This window comes from Schistocerca americana, chromosome 6 (assembly GCF_021461395.2).
Source record: "Schistocerca americana isolate TAMUIC-IGC-003095 chromosome 6, iqSchAmer2.1, whole genome shotgun sequence".
Taxonomy (NCBI): Eukaryota; Metazoa; Arthropoda; class Insecta; order Orthoptera; family Acrididae; genus Schistocerca; species Schistocerca americana.
The window spans coordinates 141,756,949-141,774,872 of NC_060124.1; the positions used below are offsets into that span (position 1 = coordinate 141,756,949).

Consider the following 17,924-nt stretch of genomic DNA (forward strand, 5'->3'; position numbering starts at 1 on the left):
AGACTCTACAAGAGAGCCGCTCAGTAGCTCGGTACGGGCTTTTGTTGAAATTTCGAGAACATACCTTCACCGAGGAGTCAAGCAGTATATTGCGCCCTCCTACGTATATCTCTTGAAGAGACCATGAGGATAAAATCAGAGAGATTAGGGCCCACACTCAACTATACCAACAATCTTTCTTTCCACGAACAGTACGAGACTGGAATAGAAGGGAGAACCGATATATACTCAAGGTACCCTCCGCCACACACCGTCAGGTGGCTTGCGGGGTATGGATGTAGATGTAGTGCCGTATATTTCAGATTACCGCATCTGTGTTACGTTTCACAGCATTCAAAGGAAAATAGCCAATAAATCCGCAAGGTGTCAAAAGTATGGGTGTTTACATGCTCTTAGACAGCAGCCGCCACTGCTACTAAGAACCGACTGTCGATTAAGAAAACTTTACTTTTCTCGCACAATATCTTTCGTACAGAGCTACTGTTGCGTGAAACTGCACTGCTTAGTTTATCTTAGGAGCAACAGCGTAGTAGAAGCGAGCGTATGGATGTTGCAGGGACATCTTCCCGCTGGGTCTGCCGGAGCAGTTCTCGTTCATCAGCACGTTCCGGACGCGGAAACTCACCAAGGGTGCGTGGCACGTGATCCGCATCGCCGACCCGCAGGGCCGGACGCAAATGGCAGTCACGCTGAACCCCCGGCGCGAGGCCATCGAGTTCTCCATCAACGACGCACAGGGCCGCCTGCAGACGCTCGTCTTCAGGAACGCACCGGTAAGCAGCGCCTGCAATAGAACAGATGTGTTGACCTCTTTTTTGCCTTGTGCATTTCCGTTTCCTTCATCCACATTCTGTTCTAGCTTACATACTTTACTTTTCATTGTCTGCAACACGCAAATTACGGGGGTAAGTCAGTAAGTAAGCGACATTTCTTGTGCTTTATGTGACAGCACTGGCTCAACAATGACATGCCTTATCCTCAATGTTCTTGTTGTGCGTTAAAGGCGCATACACGAGCGACCGATAGCTGCGATCCGTTGCGTACAGTATCGCCTCGACGCCGCCACACATGCGCCATTTGCCAACCAGACAATAAGAAATTCAGCCTTCAGTTGCAAGGTAAAACTTTTTTAGTTTACCTAGGTTTAGATGCCAATAATGGTATTTCTTCAGAACCTGTAAATTAACCCGTACGGACATATATTAAACATTGAAATATATAATCAATCTAATGATTTCATAATAAGGAAATCGTGATACTTACAAAACTAAATTATTTTGAGGGGGCAAACTTTGCTCATGTCACAGAATAAAACTAATACAGAGTAAAGACACATAATCATACGCCAGGCCAGGAATAAGGGTCACCCGTAAGCAACCTAGTTTCCTTGTTGCTTACGTGTGACCCTTAGTCCTTGCCCGGCGTAGCTCCGTCTACGTTTTTCTTATTGTTTATGGTATTGGCAGACATATGCGTCTTTACTCTGTATTAGTTTTATTCTGTGACATGGCCAACATTTGACCCTCAAAATAATTTAGTTTTGTAGGTATCACGATTTCCTTATTATGATATCATTAGATGGATCATATATTTCAGTGTTTAATATATGTCCGTATGGGTTAATTTACAGGTTCTGAAGAAGATACCATTATTGGCATCGAAACCTAGGTAAACTAAAAAAAAAAAAAATTACATTGCAGCTGAAGACTGAATTCCTTATTGTCTGAACAATTTACTGTTGCTGAAGCACTGCATTATGTTACAGATTTGTAAATTTGCCAAGCAATTTCAGCTAGTGTTACGTAGAATTGTGTATGTGTGTGTGTGTGTGTGTGTGTGTGTGTGTGTGTGTGTGTGTGTGTGAGAGAGAGAGAGAGAGAGAGAGAGAGAATTCCTAAGGGACGAAACTGCTGAGGTCATCTGTCCCTAGACTTATACACTACTTAAACTAACTTCCGCTAAGAACAACACACACCCATGCCCAAGAGAGGACTCGAGCCTCCGGCGGGAGGGGCCGCGTAATCCGTGATATGGCGCCTCAAACCTCGCGACACGTAGAGTTGTAAAACTACCGCAGACTTCCATAAGTAAATGTAAACTACGATAGTTTTCTTAGTAGCTTTGGTCAGTTAACGTCGTACCTGCGTTACCTGTACGTTGGGTGTGTTGCATACTAATTGGCGTTACCTCATAACGATCGCTTTCTTTACATACGCGCTCAGTGTCTTACTATAAGGGGCGTTCAAAAGAAACGAGCCGGTGACAAAAAAAAAAAAAAAAAGGTTCGAATGGCTCTGAGCACTATGGGACTTAAATGCTGAGGTCATCAGTCCCCTAGAACTTAGAACTACTTAAACCTAACTAACCTAAGGACATCACACACATCCATGCCCGAGGCAGGATTCGAACCTGCGACCGTAGCGGTCGCGCGGTTCCAGATTGTAGCGCCTAGAACCGCTCGGCCACCGCGGCCGGCATAATTACAGAAACCAGTACCTGTATGTTAGAAGTATTGACCCTGGCTGTTGAGACACCTGTCCCACTGTGACGCAAGGGGTTGAATAGTTGTCTTATAAAAGTCCCAGGGCTGCGATGTTAACCAGTTCTGTACGAACAGCTGGACGTCGTCGTCCGAGATGAATCGTTTTCCCCTCAGAGCCTTTTAAGGGGACCAAAAATGGCGTATCACAGGGAGACAGGTCTGGACTGTATGGAGGATGGCCGAGAACCTCCCATTTGAATTTCTGCAGGAGTGCCGCTACTGTCTTGGCCGTATGAGGCTTTGCATTGTCGTGGAGCAGAATGACCCCACGGGTGAGATTGCCTGGTTGTTTTGATTTGATCGCTTGATGGTCAAGGTTTGCGAGTAACGCTGGGCATTCACTGCTGTCCCGTGCTTCTGCAAGTGAATCAGAAGGGCACCATCTTGGTCAAAGAAGAACGTCAGCATAATATTTCCTGCACTTCCTCGGATGACGACGTCCAGCTGTACGTGCGGTTCTGATTAACATTGCAGCCCCGGGAATTTTATGAGACAGCTATTCACCGCCTAGTGTCACAGTGGGACAAGTGTCTCAACAGCCAAGGTCAATACTTCTAACATACAGGTACTGGTTTCTTTTTTTTTTTTGAACGCCCCTTATAGATTCTCCAAAAGACAGCAAGCGGTCTACTGTCTAGAAACTGAATGAGGATATATAAGGGCCAGGTAACCTACGGAACCTTTGTGTTCTACAAAGTTATCCTCTTTTCTCTTATTAAGAATAAACAGTATTTACAGTAAAACTGAAATTATATATATATAATGCCGTTTTATTGAGTACAAAATAGCAACAATAATTATATATTTTTCATGTTTGGGCATTTACGTTGTCTTGTATCTAAATTAATTGCTTTGGTTACCTACAGAAAAGCGCAGCTGTTATGCAATCAACTAATTTTTATTACTTATAAAATGCAATTTATATTTTGTAAGGATATAAAATATATAATGGACTAACACTGAATGATGTGTGGGTCTAACTAAGTGCGAAACGAATAAAAAAAGAAAGGGAAATCGTCAGCTCCCATTTCCTGTCTTACACATTCATTTATGTTTCTTTCCCTGTCATTACTGCCGGTAATCCTACCATTTACTACGTCAGTTATGTAGTGTAACAAAACTATCGAACCACAGTTTCAGTAGAGCGCAACACTAGTATTACCGAACACCGTTACGTCGAAAAGTTACGCTATGGAAAAGGATCTGCAATTTTTAGCAGCAGTTGTAGTTGATCTCTGTATTCCACTAAAACTCGCAAAAAATAAACTTAAAAAAACAAGAATCATAAATTATTAAACTTCTTCTGCAACGCTTTTCTGGGGAACTATAGTTTATTTCACAGAATACATTACACTTCTCACTGACGCCAAGTGGGTTGTCTACATCTTTCTCGCGCTAATACCTTTCGTTTTTACAGATCTTATTCAACGTGGGCAAAGCGGAATGAAACAAAACTGCACGATCACGTTTAATAACAAGAGAAACGAATCGCAGCCATAGTGCCACACATTACTGCAAACCAGCCAGGCAGCCATACTGCATACGCGAATCGCATGCCATCAATCAGACTGCACGGGGACGTTCATACGAGAAGCGATCAGCGACCAATCGCTGCAATGTGCCCACATACGAGCGATCTACAAAGTGATCGATCACCCATGCGACAGATCGCAGCTCTTCCGAATATCTGTTGTTTTGCACGAATTGCCGCTGCAAATCAGCTATTACAGTTTCCGATTTGGTCAGTACAATGACTGTTTCTCTTCAGTTAAATATCGGAGGTAGACAACTTCATTCTCAGTCAAATATTTCACTTCACCTTCACGGCATAAAATGTTACTCAATCCAGATTTTCCGACAATTTTTAAAAACAAGACGTAATATGACAATTCAGCACGTGCAAAACCGGTTGTGCGTTTACATGGGAGTAAAAATCGGTTGTGGAAGAGAAAATCCGGCAGTAAGAACCGCATATCGTGAATTGATATTGGAGCCTTTAAGTGAGCAAACAGAAGCAGTATTGGGAAATTAGTGTATGATTCCGGTTTAGCTCCCAGTAGGGCGATCGACGTTTGATCAAGATTTTAAGGTAGATTTAGTTGCAATAAATTTCAGCTGCTCAACTACATCGCATTTTCTCGGAATGAGTTACAATGGAGATACAAATACATAAAAAAAAAAAACTGGCGCATTTTACTCTGTTATGTCATATGTCATACAGTATCATATGAAGTACCTCCACAGACAGAAAAAGTTTTTAGGGTGCAAAGGCGCGTAATAAGACTCATTTGTGGTGTAAATTCAAAACAGCGTGCCAAAACCTATTCAAAGAATTGGTATATTTATTCTTTAATGGAGTTTGTTGTAAGTAATACGTCTCTTTCTCCAATACAAAGCTCATTTCACAATATCTATACCAGGAATAAAAACAGTCTACATAAATACTTGAAATCACTTACCTTGGTCCAGAAAGGGGTCCAATACTCAAAAACTGTAAAGTTATCAGCCGCCAAGAAGAGCTTAGTTTCAGAAAAGGTTCAGTTTAACAGGGTTTGAAAGAGTTTTTGATCGCCATTTCCTTCTACTGCATTAACAGAAACGGTTAGATCAGTTAGGTGAAAATGTTAACTAGATTTCTTTCTTCTGCAATGTTTGATTGCAGTCAAGTAATTAGGTACTGTTGTGTAGAATCACTACTGTGTTTTAGACGTTGTCGCCTGTTGCCATAAGTACTACTTTCATCTTTATATTATTCTAGGTGGGACAAGCAACTGCCAAATAGTGGGAGATTTACTGTGATTGTACACTCCAAGTACTCAAAGCCAATAACACTGTCAGGAGTGTTGTCATATGTTAAATTTGCCATTAGAGACATATCATCCAATGACGTATCAGTATAAGAGAAATGTTGTACCTTCTGCTTTAAAAGGTTGAACAAATTGTCACTTACCCCACATTTTGTCTGTATGCCTTCCACAACCTCTGTAATGTGCACACTGATGGAAGCATAAAACATCCTGACAAAACCTGTATGCCTCGGTGCTGTAATACAGGGTGATTCAAAAAGAATACCACAACTTTAAAAATGTGTATTTAATGAAAGAAACATAATATAACCTTCTGTTATACATCATTACAAAGAGTATTTAAAAAGGTTTTTTTTCACTCAGAAACAAGTTCAGAGATGTTCAATATGGCCCCCTCCAGACACTCGAGCAATATCAACCCGATACTCCAACTCGTTCCACACTCTCTGTAGCATATCAGGCGTAACAGTTTGGATAGCTGCTGTTATTTCTCGTTTCAAATCATCAATGGTGGCTGGGAGAGGTGGCCGAAACACCATATCCTTAACATACCCCCATAAGAAAAAATCGCAGGGGGTAAGATCAGGGCTTCTTGGAGGCCAGTGATGAAGTGCTCTGTCAGGGGTGCCTGGCGGCCGATCCATCGCCTCGGGTAGTTGACGTTCAGGTACTTACGGACAGATAAGTGCCAATGTGGTGGCGCTCCATCCTGCTGAAATATGAATTGTTGTGCTTCTTGTTCGAGCTGAGGGAACAGCCAATTCTCTAACATCTCCAGATACTGTAGTCCAGTTACAGTAGCATCTTCGAAGAAAAAGGGACCAAAAACTTTATTAGCTGAAATGGCACAGAAAACGTTCACCTTAGGCGAGTCACGTTCATACTGAGTTGTTTCCCGCGGATTCTCAGTGCCCCATATACAGACATTGTGACGGTTGACTTTCCCGTTAGTGTGGAAAGTTGCTTCATCACTAAACACAATCTTTGAAACGAAAGATTCATCTGTTTCCATTTGAGCAAGGATAAAATCACAGAAATCGATTCTTTTAATCTTATCAGCTGCAGACAGTGCTTGAACCAATTTCAGACGATAAGGTTTCATAACTAACCTTTTTCGTAGGACTCTCCATACAGTTGATTGTGGAATTTGCAGCTCTCTGCTAGCTCTGCGAGTCGATTTTCCTGGGCTGCGAACAAATGCTTGCTGGATGCGTGCTACATTTTCATCACTCGTTCTCGGCCGTCCAGAACTTTTCCCTTTGTACAAACACCCATTCTCTGTAAACTGTTTATACCAACGTTTAATACACCACCTATCAGGAGGTTTAACACCATACTTCGTTCGAAATGGACGCTGAACAACTGTCGTCGATTCACTTCTGCCGTACTCAATAACACAAAAAGCTTTCTGTTGAGCGGTCGCCATCTTAGCATCAACTGACGCTGACGCCTAGTCAACATCGCCTCAAGCGAACAAATGTACAACTAAATGAAACTTTATAGCTCCCTTAATTCGCCGACAGATAGTGCTTAGCTCTGCCTTTTGTCGTTGCAGGGTTTTAAATTCCTAAAGTTGTGGTATTCTTTTTGAATCACCCTGTATAATAAATTAAGAGCAAACAGCTTATTTTCGTCTTTCCATCTTGCAGCACGTTTCTCCTTCAGTGGCATTCTAATCTGACTTAACAACAAGTCAAGGGCATCTTTTTTTTTTTTATTGGGATCCTATAGTCTTCAAAATTTGTTTGCCCTTCTTCACATGAGCCTTCTGATAAAGTTTCTGTTGCTGTCTGTACTTAAAATCATACACACTTTCCTTGTCCCATACAGTTTTCCACGAAGTCTAGCGATCTGCACATTCTGATACTCCACACGCTTTTTCTAAACACGAATAACTGCACTTAATTTTACACCACTTCCTCGTCAAAGAAGGTCGGTGTTCACGATTCAGATGAATCTTGCACTGATATATGGAGAGTTGAACTGGCTGCTTCTATGCCATAGGAGTGTTTTACAGCTTTAGATGGATTGTGGAACCTTTGTGGCAGTCTGCTCTTCATCGACAATTGATGTAGCGTATTTGGAATGTCAAAGAATGTGGTTAACTGCATTCCAAACGAGTTTAATATTGTCTGCATTCATGAACTCCTTTTTGTTTGACGTGTGGCGGACAAAACTTATAAAGGTAAACAGGGCCTTTTTTCATAAGATCTCGTCTGCTATTCACTAGCCATTTTCTACTCCTAAAACGAAACGTTAATCATGAATATACATGTAATTTGCAAGCGAATCCTGACGGTGTAGTTTAGTAACATGATGGTTATACTTCTCAGGGTTCGCAGGAAATCTAAAAAAAAAAAAAAAAAAAAAAAAAAAAAAAAAAGACTGATGTGGTCTCTTCTTCTTGTTGTTGCTGCAATTTATTGCACTACACTACGCTCCCATTTGTAAAACCATTCTATAAACCAAAATAAACAGCTACTACTCGCTTTCGCTTTCACGATCGCGCCAAACTCAACAGTTTAACTTACTGACCGCTTGGCGCGCTGCTGACGCAGTAGACAACAAAATCGAGGCGCAAGTGTCGCGGCTGTTGTGTTAGACTGTGGTCGCACGTAATTGTAGTGGAAGTGACAGAAGCCTATCGCTAAAACGTGGCAAGAGTGCTCTCTGTTCACACAGCTGCCGCGGTACTGAACTCACTCCTGTTCGTCAATGGAATGCTTACTGCTGTTCCGCTAAGGTATTGCACGATCTCAAAAGTCGGCGAGTGGCTGCAGAAGCAGTGCTACTTCACTGAGGGTCTCAGATTTTTGCCATATTTTCCCAGAAAAGAACTACAGCCAGCCGCGACGATTTAGGAAGCAAACAAAAAATATGATTGGGGTACAGTATGTAAGTGGTCGTGCGGTTCTAGGCGCTTCAGTCAGGAACCTCGTGACCGCTACGGTCGCAGGTTCGAATCCTGCCTCGGGCATGGATGTGTGTGATGGCCTTAGGTTAGTTAGGTTTAAGTAGTTCTAAGTTCTAGGGGACTGATGACCTTAGATGTTAAGTCCCATAGTGCTCAGAGCCATTTGAACCCATTTGATCAGTATGTAATTTACTTGCCCCTTAAGTTAGCACCTCTGCTGCTCACAAATTTTGGTTTTCACTATCTGCTGACAAATTAAGGTTTCCGAAGTATCGGTAAGCATTCTCTAGCTACACTCTCTTCATGTAACAATAAGCTACAGAATGAAGTATAATATACTCTCTGTCATTGGTTATCGGCTGCATGTAGTGCCTAGGATCACTGTAAGTAAGACACGTATAAGACTGTTCCATTTTTGTTATTCTAGCGTGAATGAAACTCCGACATGCACCAACGCATCAAAACCCTTAATTTTCTTTGCTGATCACGGTGCTAAGCATTTAGCCCCCGTAGTTCCTGTATCAAATCTCACTGGACAGTCGGTTTCCCTGTGCTTGTCATGTGTCGCTCGAACGGGCGCATTTGAGCGATGACAAAAAATATGCAAAATTGGCATTTCTGCCGTCAGCTCAGGGTCGCCTCAATACTGCTGTGTATAGTAACTGCCGATCAGACATCGGTCCATCACTAGGAATCACAGAGTAAGCAGGAGGGCATTGTGTGGAAATATCCATCTTCTCATAAAGCAAAATTTCAAAAGCGAAGCTTGAGTAGGAAAGTTGATGACAGTATTTTGGGATATGAAAAGTCACGGCTGATTTATTACACTTCTAAACGCCAGACAGTGATGAGTGACAGATACTCAGAGCTAATGCGAGATCTGACACCCAAAATCGAAACGGAGAGGGAAGATTCAATAGATGCAATTTTGCTACATGATAATGACCTCCCTCATCCAGCTGAGAAAACAATCCAGTGCATTCAAAATCTTGATTTTGGAGTTGCTACAGCTACCATCGTACTGCCCTGGTCTAGCTCCAAGTGATTTTCACCTTTTTAGTCTGGCGAATGAAAGTTTTTTGAGATGACGAGGTTGTAGAAGAAGTGCAAGATTGGGTACACATAATGCCACTAGGCTTCTTCGAGGACAGAATTAGGAATGGTGTCAAGATTTGAAGCAATGGCATAAAGGCTGAGGGTAAGTTTGTAGAGGAAGTACGTTACTTTTCCAAAAATAACTTTCATTGAAAAAAACTGCCTTTATTTTTTAGGATTCCGTACTTTAGTTGGTAAAAATGGAACGCTTTTAGAAGGATTTCGACAGAGCTCTGGTGCCGGCCGGAAGTAAATAAGTCTTCGGCGAAAAGCTATTAATAACATGGCGATTTTCTTATTATTTATTTTATTATTTTAAAAATTGTTCTTTGTTCTTAATTATGATTTAAAATTGAATTAATATCTCATTTTTTAGGATTCTATTAACTTCCAAAATAAACACGGTGCTACGTCTAAGTACCAATGTTCTCAGATTGTCCTGTCAGAGGAAAAATTTGGAGTCCCCTGCCTTGTAGGACAACTTTGTTAACCGTTTGCTTGTCTGTCCGACTGTTAAAAACCCTTTTTCTCAGAATCAGGTAGACATATTGAGCTGAAATTTATGTCATATACTATGGTCTGCGATCCCTTGGCGGTATAAAAAACTCAAGTTCGTAAGTCATTGCAGTCGAAAAATACTACTATTTACGTCACTTATCTTGATACTAGCAAACTCACTTGTAGAAACCTATAGCGCATTTCCCGTTGACTTGGAATCATAAAATTTGGTCGGAAACTAGGTGTCACAGCAGAAGCAAAGGGAAAAAATCCGAGAATTGTTATTTTTTAATTATGTCACGTGAGAAAATTTGTTTGTTTGTTATTTTTATTTGTCCGTTCGTCTGTTAAGAGGCCTTTATCTCAGGAACGTGTAGCCGTATCAAGTTGAAATTTATGTCAATAACAAGGTCTATGGTCCGTTGGTGGTGTAAAAGAAGTTAAGCTTCTAAGTCAATGCAGTCAAAAGATACGGCCATGTGTATCACAAATTTTGATACTCGCAGACTCCCTCATTAAAACCTGTAGTGTGCACTTGCGTCTAGGGGACGCCAAGGAATTGGGTCTGCTGATTGGCTGAGTTTCATGACGTCATCAGGGAGACAGAGCGTGTGTAGCAGTACCGTATGGTGACATTAGCGACGTCGCTCGCCTGTTGTTTAAAAAGCTATTACATGTAGATCTGCACACAGCTGTCAGTTTGGAACGTCAAATAAGTCCAGATTATTCAATGGACCTTAACTTGTGGGAATTAAATGTAAAAACCTGGTTCGAATGCGAATAATCGCGAATGCGGTGACAGACTAACCCGGTTGCAGCTGTGGCAAATGCGGAAAAGCGGACCAAATATATGTAAAAGTTACATACATATTCCTTTCATTTTCTGCAGTTTATGTATGATATTGTTCATAATATGTATCAAAATATTTTTGAATGCTTATTCATTAACTATATTTTCCGAGTTTACCTTGTTCTTTTAGGTTTTATTCCGAAGTGCGATAAATATGGTACCTTCAAATATAACGCAAACGTAAATATTAGGCAATGCCATATGTCCTTTAGTAACCACAACAATTATCCCGCACTCAAACTTCACGCGTTCCACAACTGACGAAATTATCACCCTTCAACAAACCTAGGCCTCAGACAACATCATAGAGAAGTCCATAGATTTCCAGGGGGGGGGGGGGGGGGGTCCCAATAATGTGCTCCTGGCAAAGTATGTGTTATGCTTCAACTTTGGTCGTTTTTATGTAAACAAAGAACTATATGTCAGTGTTACGTACGAACTGCATCTACCTGTACGTTATCTAGTTTTTCAGAATCCGGGTTATGTTCATATGGCATTGTGATAAACAATGCTGAATGAGGATAGATTAATAGGTCTAGACAATACTCACATCTCCAAATCGTGAGACTGTTATAGATGTAGGTCACTAGTAATCACAGTTTATCAGTTACAGTGAAATGTGTAACAAAACATTTGAAATAAATCACATAGTTTCAGAGTGATGCCGTATGTTTTAATGTATTAGACATTCACTCATAGTTCTTTTCCGTATTCTGTATTATAAACAAAGGGCCTAGTCTGCTAGCTACAATACGGTATGTGGTGATGGGTGCCTTGTATGACATTTCTCTAAATTTTCTCAATAGTGTTCCATGTAAAGAACATGTTTGTCCAAGGTTTTCACATTTGAGTTCATGAAGCATCTCCATAATACTTGCATGTTGATTGAGCCTACCAGTAAGAAATCTAGAAGCCCACTTCTGAACTGCTTGGTTTCTTCCTTAAACTGACCTGGTGGGGATCCCAAAAATTCAAGTGATACTCCAGAATGAATTGCATCAGTGTTCAATACAGGTGGGTTTCTCTCAACTTGTGGTCTGAGCGACACTCCCCTCATTCCCAGTCTGTCTAATATGAACATTACTGTTATCCAGTACATGCATCCTTGAGTCCAAACATTATGATTAATTATAGGAGAGGAGGGTAATGGGATACTCTTTTACTTTACATTTATTTTGGATAATTTACTTTAAATCATTCTCGATCACAATTTGAATTTATTTGTGGGCATTGGTTTCAACCACTTATGTGGTCATCTTCAGACCCATTGGCAGTGGCTGTCTGTGGAGTAGAACTCCATATGGCAGTAAAGCAGTAAATCACTGTTTCAGAAGTAGTTACATTTATTTAATATCTGGGGTTTCCAGTTTTCTGTCTGATGCCTGTCAGCAACCTGTTAGACTACAGGGTGTTAAATAAAGGAACAGTCATGGAGATCAGCACCATCCATCATGGATAAAATTCTAATTTTGCATCAGAATGTAAATTTCTGTTCTGAATCTTAGGCAGAGAAACAGTCTATGCAAGTATTATGGCATTTAATTTCACAAAAAATCCTAAATTCACACTTCTTATTAGCACCAAATGAAATTAGGGGGTTAATATATTGACATGAGAGTGTAAAACTCAAGGACAATGAGGAGGCTTCTGTAAGATGTCAAACTATCACTTTTACACAATAATCTTATTCACGTTGATAAAAAGTTCTCTCATAAGATTCCACATCAAATCTGAATAGAATCCTATGCATTTGATTACTGCCTCCATCACTATTGTCAAGGGCCAAGACTGACTGTCATAAAATTAATGAGGTTCACACTTATGCCCAGTGGACACAATGCAGTTGGCTAAATTACATCATGGAGAAAGCATATGCTAAAGCAACACCCTCTGCATCCATAGGTCACATTTTTGCAAGCTGTCCAGCATAGCTTGCAGTGCCGTCACTTGTAATAGGTGGTGAACTATGTGAAGTTTTTCTCTGTAATTCTTCTTTCCGAAGTGCATGCTTACATGCATTGCTCAATTATACTAATTAATTTGAAATTGTGTGAAAATATTGTGTTATATTCATATATACTGCCTCATGTGCAACATGTGGTCTGTTCTTGTATTAGAAAATAGCAAATAAATAAACTGATAATTACATAGCCAGTGTGTGTATTGTTGTGATCATACAGTCTAATTTCAGCTGCTTCTGTAATTACAGAGACACAACAGCTAGAAATATGGGCCAGATCCTCATCTGCTTAAAGGCTATCTTGCATTTACTCACTAAACAGTTCTCGAAAACTACTGATTTTCATTTTTTTCATGCTTGAGGTGATGATCAACACAGCAATTGGCAGTAGTTTGTATAGGCTGTCCCACATAGCTGATACCATACTCACAAGGAATGATATAAATCCCTGGTACACTGAGCCTGAGAGTATATTTGTCAGGTCACAACCTTTCTTTAATTTTCCTTGGTGACAAAAATACTCCTCTGATTCCTTGCCTGTTTACACTCTAACTTACCCATTGCACCACAGAATGGAAGCCATGCTTTGTCTTTGTCCTCATGACTTGGCTGATGATTTCTTCAACAGATATGACCTAATTTCATATACAGAATGTTTGTTTGGGAGGGGGGGGGGGGGGGTTGGATTGTGCAAGAGGAATGGGAAGGTGAGGAGGTGTGGTCACGGGTATAAGTAAAGTAAATAGTGACTAAATGGTGGTGGCAAGGGGGCAGGGGGTGGTTTTGAGTCATAATAAATACAAAACAAAAAGAGATTATGTCACAGCATTATGACAAGATTACGGACTACATGTCATAAGACATGATCCCAGTTTATACAGCAGTGTTCTATCTGAATTAATAGCAAACTTACTTCCAACTGGGAATTTGCATAGATAGTCAATACATATATTACATGCCTAATACTGCAAAGAATTCAAACATTATAAAAAATATAATGCCTTGCTGAATATGCAAACACACACAATTCAATAATAATCATGAGGATAAAAAACATTATCAAAACAAGTGTAGAAGGAAAAATGCCTTCAGCTGATTCCAAAATCACAGGGCAGACTAGTATCACAAAGACCACCAAACTACTCCAAATGACTGCCAATACCAATCATTATAAGATGATATCCAAATTTACCTATTAGTGTTGACATCGATAGCCATCAACACATATAGAGGGTATTTTCTGGAGTGTAGTTCCACAATCAAACAAAGATATTCCTCTCTTCTCTTATTTTGTACACCTCCATGCCCCAACCCTCCTTCCACTGACCCTTTAATCCGTGTTCTGCTTACATCTTTCCTTGATCATGAATGCTCACTTTACCATGAGCAATCCATCCCTTGCCCCCCCCCCCCCCCCCCTTCCTCCGTCCCAATGATCTGTCTCAGCGTTGACCCTTTGGCTCAAGTGATGCAAATGTATTACTGACCGCCACTCACTCTATGGTCAGGGCAGACCCACCACATCAGATACACTAGAAGGTGCCTCAACAGCAGAGCCTATGGTGAAACAAATGATACCTGAGCTGTTCCAAGCAATGCACCCGTTTCTTCGCCACCATTACACCTGAATGCAGCAGCCTGAAGACAGGTGACCATAGTTAAAAGCACCTTCAGCTGATCATGAACTGCACCCAGCTCCTCTTGTGTACACACACACACACACACACACACACACACACACCCTATCCATCCTACCATTTCTAACTTAAGAATTAAACTATGAAAACAAAAAAAAAAGCTAAATATGTGACTTACTACTGTTTGACAGAGGCTGATGTCTTCTCCATGCTCGAATAACATTATATGGAATATATTGTGTGTTCTTACCTAAGTGCTGGAATAATTTAATAGCCTGTTTATGCACTTTAAAGAAATTTCACCTTATTTCAGCTTATTATGTGTATGCACAATACCTAGTAGGCTTACAGTAAGTCTCTATTCCCTATTTTAAGTTTATTAATACCAGATTGCTGGTTCTCATTTACATAAGCTGAGATTAATTTGGAAGCCTTTCACCACATCCCCCTTGTCCTTTCCTTTCCCTCCGTCTCTTGCCCATACCACCTGTATTAAAACTGTACTTTTGTTCCAATGTGATCTTTGTACTCTCAAGTGTGATTATTAGTTTTCCTAAAGGAATAAAAGAGTCATTTAGCGTGATGTACTGTTTTTATGGTTTTTCAATTGATTGTTGTTAATTATCTGTCAAAATATGACAAATGAACTCAGCACTTCTACAACCAAGTCAGTTAGTGGTATGTTATAACAGCTAATTATGTGATGGCAGAATGCTGTGAGTTGAGAGCTACAAAGTTATGATTGATAGATAATACCTGGGATGATACTCTGAAGTAAAGTTTTTTTTTTCTGGTATGTTAACTTATTTGCCTATGAATGTAAGTACACTTAACGTCATACATATTTTGTGATGTTTCTGGACAGATATTCTGGTGATGGGAAATGTCTGAAATGCATTACTAATTAGTCGTCAAAAGTGACTAAAACATATACTGTTGTTTGCTTAACATTTTCTGGTGATTTTACCCATAATTATTTAATCCTTATACACTATTTCCTTTTGCATTTATTTAAAAAAATAAAAGTAACTTCCTATACAGATGTAATTGTACATTGTACATGGAAATTCAATCTTTATTTTTTGTTTCATGGTCCTGCTAGTGGTTAGGCTTGTATTTATTTTATTTATTTTTAATTGAATTATTATATTTTTTCTGTTTTCAGTGTGTTCACTTAAATTATGAATAATTTAGAAGTACATAAAACATGAATCATATAACCTGCTGAAATACTAAGAAGCACTTCCAGAATTACTGTAGAATGGGTTAACACCATTATTCCGATCACTTTACAGAAAACTATCAAAACAATCATTTTAACTCTTTCACTTTACAATTTATTACTGTATTTGGTGGGATGAATTTGTGTAAGATACATTACTTCTTGAAAAGCTGCTGGCAACTAAAACATTTTTATTGAAAATGTATGTACAATATTATGCAAGTGTTTATTTAGGCAAATAGTAATGTTATTTAAATAAACTGAAAGTTAATTGTTTCTGTACGCTGCAAGATTTTGAAATGTATTCCAATTAATTCACAAAATTTACTTCCTTTATGCAATTTTCAAGTGCATCTTTACTTCAATGATACTTACTGTTTACTTTCACTTGCCTCTTTTTTTCCATCACCTCAGGTAACTACCTTCATTTCTTTCTTTTACAAATGTCTGCCAAGTCATCAGGTGTAGCCTATCTAACTCATGACCAGTGTGGTGGGGTAATATGGATGCCAGGGAATTTTGTTTATCTTTGGACTGAATGCTTGTAAAATTGTAGTGCTGTAGGTCTGCATACTTTGCACTCTGAACTGTAAAACCAAGTGGTTGTGTTTAGAGCAGGTAAGTTTGGGGCCAGACTGACCCCACCATACTGCTTGTGGGATTTCTCTAACGAACTGTTTCCTGTTCCTATAGATTGAAACGATGTTATATTCTCATAAAGAAATGAAAATAAGTGATCAACTCAATGAATGGCTACAGTCTATCCTTGACTAAGTACAGTTACACACATTGATTCACCAGAACATTTTGACCACCTACCTAATAGCCGGTATGTCTATCTTCAGCACAGATAACAGTGATGATGCATTTTTGCACGGAATCAACAAAGCCTTGATAGTTCGCTGGAGGGAATTGGCACCACATCTGCGCACACAAGTCACCTAATTCTTGTAAATACTGGGGAGTGAGCTCTGATGCTATGTTCAAGATCAATCACATACCAGTCTGTGTGATGGGCAAAATCAAGTTTGTCTGTATGATCACCCTGTGTGAACAAGTTCTTAAATGCAAAATTTAGGACTTCTGCCTTCCTTTTTCCCTCTTCTACAGAAAGTAACCAGCTACAATGCCGAGTCGGGCTTTTATCCAGATTATATAGCAGCCATGACAGTAATTCAGAGTTAGGTGAAGAAGAAGAAAATGAAAACGAGGTAGAAAATGAAGAGGTGTTGGAAGAGGTCATATTTTTATCTAGCACTTACCAGGCATTGGTCCTGCATAGGTCTCCAAAATTCTTGTTTTGAATGCAGCATCTAGTCATTCCATGTAATGGGTAATATTTTTGGAGGAATTCGTAGGGCAATCAATGATTTTTTCTTCTTTTTGTGAATCCATCAGAGGTGGGATATAGGACTGCAGCTGGCTTCAAATTCTTGTGAAAAACCTTGTACCAAACAGCGGTTTTTCTTTTTATAAATCCTTTACGATATGCAACTAGTTTCGGCATCCCATTAATATTAAGGCTATACATAAACCACCAGATAAATATATCACATAGTTGGTCTGCATTATGCAGGTGCCACCAGTTTTTTTACTAGATTTCACAGACTTCTTCAGACTAACGTGGACACCTCAGTCATAAGACAACTAGTTATATTTCTAGAATTATATGCAGGGTATCCATTCTTTCAGACATCTGAAAGAACAGTCACCATGCATACAATTGTATCAATACATAGCCTAGCTTGGCTTTGGGGAACTTTCTTCAGTTCAGATGCACTCATACACTCAGAGCCATTTGCAGGAGTATCTCATGGATACGGCGAGTGAGATGGACTGCTGTAGTGAGGGTACTACTGCAGTAGTAGTGACATATGGAATTTTGGGTCAGATGGGAGACTTGCTGAGGTAATCCACATAGTCATGATGGGCACTGTGTCTGGGTAGTGAAGTAGTCAGTGCAACTGGCTTGAGAGCAGGAGACACGGGTTCAAATCCCGATCCAGTAAAAATTTTCTTGTCACCATTGATATAGGTCAACACAGCAAGAAAGCATTTAATAAAATTATCATAATACTTTTATGTCAGAGGCATTCACATGGAACTGAAGGAGACATTCACAGAATCTAATAAAAAAACTGCTGGGACTGCACAATGCAGACCAACTATGTAGACATGTTTATCTGGTGGTTTGCATAAAGCCTTAAGATGGCTGCCATTGGGTAACCAAAACTACATGCGTGTAATAATGGATTGATCGTAGAAAAACAGCTGTTTGATACAAGGTTTTTCACAGGAACCAATGAAAAATTTCTAAATAACCAGGCTATTTCTCCAACAGAAAATACCTGATTGGTTATATACAGGGCTATTACAAATGATTGAAGCGATTTCATAAA

General features: G+C 39.8%; 1 protein-coding gene across 1 annotated transcript in view; it reads left to right on the forward strand.

The window, feature by feature from the left end:
• LOC124620012 (collagen alpha-1(IX) chain-like) overlaps nt 1-17,924 on the forward strand; it is a 301,640-nt gene that overhangs the window by 124,526 nt on the left and 159,190 nt on the right. Inside the window, exon 4 of the mRNA XM_047146677.1 lies at nt 557-773. Coding sequence (XP_047002633.1) covers nt 557-773 — 217 coding nt within the window. The remainder of the gene's footprint in view (nt 1-556; nt 774-17,924) is intronic.